Consider the following 4,433-nt stretch of genomic DNA (forward strand, 5'->3'; position numbering starts at 1 on the left):
CAGTTGGGTGAGTGGTCGATAATCTTGACACTCACAAGGTGGAGGCAGGGGAATCAACTTCAAGGTTGGCTATACAGCAGGGTGCACAGTTCTCTTTCCAGCCTTCAGTCAGATTCTGCCTACATACGTGGTCTGGAGCTATAGGACGAGGTCCGAAATACAGGTCTCACTCACATCTGCAGGGAACTGTCCAAAGGCTTTAACAATGTGGGCAGAGATCCAGTCCTCACTAACTTTAAGGGGTTAGGAACCCAAATACTGCAGTTCTTGTCCCTTCCACCAGGGAGCGGCTGGTCATGATTGCCGGTCGTGGGGGAGCAGCTTGAGTGCGGCGGGAGAAAACAGTTAAGAGGTGTGGCGGGAAGCTGCAAACGCTTGGCACCTAATGTGGGTCCCTTGCAGAGGGAGGAGCCCATTGTGGACATCCGGCCTTAACTCGATCCCTTCGATTTGTCGGCTTCCGGATCTGACAGGACCTCGGGCGGGAGGTCAGCTGTCAATTCCACTGCTCTGAAGTGATTACAGACTTCCGGCCCCTGGGCGATCCCAGCTCCTAGGCTGACCCGGGGCTGAAGTTCCGAACCCTTTCTACCAACCCTGCTTCCCGCCTAGATCCATGAGTCCCGCCCCTCCAGGGGAGGGGAAAACTGAGTGATCCACACCACGCCCCTCTTGGTCCCGCCTCTGTCAATAAGTCCCGCCTCTGCTAGCTAGTCCCGCCCTTTCAAGCGCTCAAGAATAGAACGCTTCGAATTCGCAAATCTCGCGAGACTTATTCCCTCGCACACGCGCACGAGAAAAGGGGCGGAGAGAACGGAGGCCCAGAAGGCCACAAGCTTATGGGTTCCGGCTTGGAGCGGGGACACGCGTGCGCAGTGTGTAGCCCTTGCTGGAGAGACTGCCCGGCGTTCCTGTTCCGATTCTTTATTCTTCTGCATATCGTGGGCAGCGGGGTTCACTTGGATCGGTCGGCGAGGTTCACACGAGTGAAGGGCACTGTGGAGGGAAGAAGGTAGGCGTGGAAACGCCGGGAATGGGAGCCACGTGATGAATGAATTAAAACTGGGAGTGGAGAAAGCGGAAGTGGAAGGGATTGAGACGCTAGGAAGGAAGAGGGCGTTGAGGGCGCCCCCTTCTGGTTGCACCCTTAGAAAGCTGGGCAAGAAAGGATTCTGTCATTCTTCCTGAATCTCGTTCCTTCTCCATGCCAGGACTCAGAGCATGGCAGAAAACAGAGAACCCCGCGGTGCCATCGAGGCTGAGCTGGACCCCGTGGAGTACACCCTTCGGAAACGACTTCCCCACCGCTTGCCGCGGAGGCCCAATGATATTTATGTCAACATGAAGACTGATTTTAAGGCTCAGCTAGCTCGCTGCCAAAAGCTGCTGGACGGAGGCACTAGGGGGCAGAACGCATGCACTGAAATCTACATTCATGGCTTGGGCCTGGCCATCAACCGCGCCATCAACATCGCCCTGCAGCTGCAGGCAGGCAGCTTTGGGTCCCTACAGGTGGCTGCTAATACCTCCACGGTGGAGCTGGTGGATGAGTTGGAGCCAGAGACTGACTCTCGAGAGCCACTGACTAGGATCAGGAACAACTCAGCCATCCACATCCGAGTCTTCAGGGTCACGCCCAAGTAACTGAAATCAAGCTGACTTTTCATCCACCAAGTCCTTTGTGCACACACATCCAGGCTTCACGTGGTTGAGGTTTCTAGAGGTTCATATGGCTCTTGTTCTGAGTTCTGTCGTGGACCGCTTATCAGAGCTTGTTATCTCAGCGTAGAGAACTGAAAACGGAGAGCCCAAGAAGCGAATCTTCCTTGTCCCATATAATAAAATATTGTTGTGTTGGTACCGGGCTTCGAATGGCCTCTTCTTCCTAGTGTGCTTGAATAGGAATGGTACTTCCTGTGTGTACTTGAATGGGGTAGGAAACTTTGCAAATATTTAGGCCACAGGAAAGGAACCCACCTTAGACCACAATATGACAAATAAGGAGTTTGTTGAGTGTAACACAGAAGCTTAACTTGTTACAGTGTGCACTCAGGAAGGTTAGAGAGCAGACTCATCTAGCTCATCTACTGAGCCAGCTCCAGCTGGGTTGTCTCTCATAGTTCCCAGGCTTGGGAAAAAAGTTTTCAAGGTGAAGGATTGTGGATCTAATTTAGCGAGGGAATTGTGTTACCTAGTTGCCTAGCATCGGTTTAGGCCCCAGGTTCAATCCCTAGGAACCCCAAGAATTATGAGGATTGGGGAGGTGGCTCAATAGGAAAGGCACTTATTTGTCAAACAACCATGAGTATTTGATACCCAGAACTCATTTTATGCTAGGCACTGTAGCATGTGAATCTAATTACCATGGTTCTACAGTGAGATGGGCGGCAGAGACAGGAGAATCCTCTGTAGCTTGTGGGCTGGCTGCTCCGGCACGAACATTAACAAAAAACCCTGTCTCAAAGTGGAAGGTGACTTACATGTGTACTGTTAACACATGTACCCGTACTCACAAACACATTAAAACTTTTTTTTTTTTTCCTTTTAAGATGAAGACTAGCCTTCTAAGGATTAAGCTTCCCTGAACTGACAGCTTTTTTTTTTTTTTTTGCTGGAGTTAAACCTAGGGCCTTTGTACACTAAGTCTATTGTTGCTGAACTGCACCTCAGCTCTCGAACGGACAGTCTTGACTGTCACACTTCCTGCTTCTGAAGAGCCTGTATGTTTCTGGCCTCTGTAGTGTAGAGTCTGAGATCGACCTGGTTCAGCTGTGTAATCTTTCTCGCCAGCTTGCTGCGATCTAAAAATCGCCTAGCAGACACACCTCTGGGCTAATTCAAGGTCAGTTTGAGCTCCAGAGCGAGACTCTGTCTCAAAAGCAAACCGGCAGAGTGAAGAGACGCTATACACTTGGAGAAAACCTTTGCCACCCATGCATCTGACAGGAGATTGATGCCTAGAATTACAAAGATCTCCGCAGATCACAGAAGATAAATCATTAAAGCTGAATAGAAAGTACTCAAAGCAGGGACTGGAGAGATGGGTTCGGTGGTCAAAAACACCAGCTGTTTTTCCAGACCCCAGTTCAATTCCCAGAACCCACATGGCTCCTGCAGTGCCAGGGCATCCAGCATCCTCTTTTGGCCTCCGTGGGCTCCAGGCACTCTCATGATGCACAGGTAATACTCACAAACAAACCACATACAGATATAATTTTATTTTTTGGAGACAGGGTTTCTTTGTGCAGCCCTAGCTGTCTTGGAACTCGCTCTGTAAGACCAGGCTGGCCTTAAACTCATAGAGCTCAGCCTGCGTCTGGAGATGTGCACCACTCTCTCACCGAGAGGGGCGGGGAGCGAGTGCAAAGTAATAGCTTGGACAATAAATATTTGAAAAAAAAAAACCACCCTTAGCTATCAGGAAATGCTAATTAAAAATGCATTACATTCTAGTCAGGATGGCTGTCAAGCAAACAAACTTAAATACTGGGAAGGATGTAGGGGAAAGAGGAACCCTAAAACATGGTTGGTGAGGGTGGGGGGGGGGTGAACTGGCACAGCCACGATGGGAATCAGTATGGAGAGTTCTCCAAAAGCTGAAGGAACAACCACAACTACCACGTGACCCGGCCTTGGCATATACTCAAAGGGCTGTAATCAGTATCCACCAGGGACTCCTACCCATCCATGTCTGTCGCCGCACTACGCACAGTAGCCAAGACACAACACCAGCATAGGTGTCTAGCCATAACTGAGGGGATAAAGCAAACGTGGTCCAGGGTAGGTCAGATGGCAAAGGCTCTCGCCTCCAAGCTTGACGAAGGACAGACTCCTACAAGTTGACCTCTTTGAGCAGAGGCTATGAGCCCACACATGAACGCACACACAAACTGAGATTTAAACATGTCTTAAAAGAGGGAGAATTTGGGATTTAGCTCATGTGTAGAGCGCTTGCCTAGCAAGCGCAAGGCCCCGGGTTCGATCCCCAGCTCCGAAAAAAGAAGAAGAAAAAAAAAAAAAAAACGAAGAGGGAGAATATGACATACATAATAGGATTTTACTTGACTGTAAAGAAAAATGAAATTATGACATTTGCAGGAACGTGGAGGGAGCAAGAGATCAGTGAGTGGAAAAAGCCAGACTCAGAAAAAAAAGCACGTGTTTTCCCTCCATATATAGAGTGCAGATTTATTTATTTATTAGTGTGTGCGTGCTTATGTGCGTGCGAGCGTGCATACGTGTGTGTGTGTGTGTGTGTTTGTGTGTGTGAAGGACAGAAGTTGATGTTCTGTATCTTCTTCAGTCACTCTTTATCTTACTTTTGAGACAGGGTCTCACTAAACCAATAACTTATCAATGCCGTTGAGCTGGCCATCAAGCTTCAGGCATCCCCCGTCTCTGCTCCCTCAGCCCTCCTGTGGGTGCCAGGAAGG

At 49.6% G+C, this 4,433-nt stretch overlaps 1 protein-coding gene across 1 annotated transcript; it reads left to right on the forward strand.

The window, feature by feature from the left end:
* Positions 1 to 738: 738 nt before the first annotated feature.
* Pop7 (POP7 homolog, ribonuclease P/MRP subunit) lies at positions 739 to 1,860 on the forward strand. Its single transcript, XM_032887051.1, has 2 exons — positions 739 to 1,012; positions 1,212 to 1,860. Exons 1-2 carry the CDS (start codon positions 840 to 842, stop codon positions 1,642 to 1,644), a joined length of 606 nt encoding a protein of 201 aa, XP_032742942.1. The 5' UTR covers positions 739 to 839; the 3' UTR covers positions 1,645 to 1,860.
* Positions 1,861 to 4,433: the final 2,573 nt, after the last annotated feature.

This window comes from Rattus rattus, chromosome 16 (assembly GCF_011064425.1).
Source record: "Rattus rattus isolate New Zealand chromosome 16, Rrattus_CSIRO_v1, whole genome shotgun sequence".
In the NCBI taxonomy this organism is placed as follows: Eukaryota; Metazoa; Chordata; class Mammalia; order Rodentia; family Muridae; genus Rattus; species Rattus rattus.

Excerpts from the sequence above, each read along its gene's own strand:
- Pop7 (XM_032887051.1), top strand. The coding sequence starts at position 840 with ATGGGTTCCGGCTTGGAGCGGGGACACGCGTGCGCAGTGTGTAGCCCT. Across the intron at positions 1,013-1,211 it reads GGCACTGTGGAGGGAAGAAG|GACTCAGAGCATGGCAGAAA; the intron begins GTAGGCGTGGAA and ends TCTCCATGCCAG.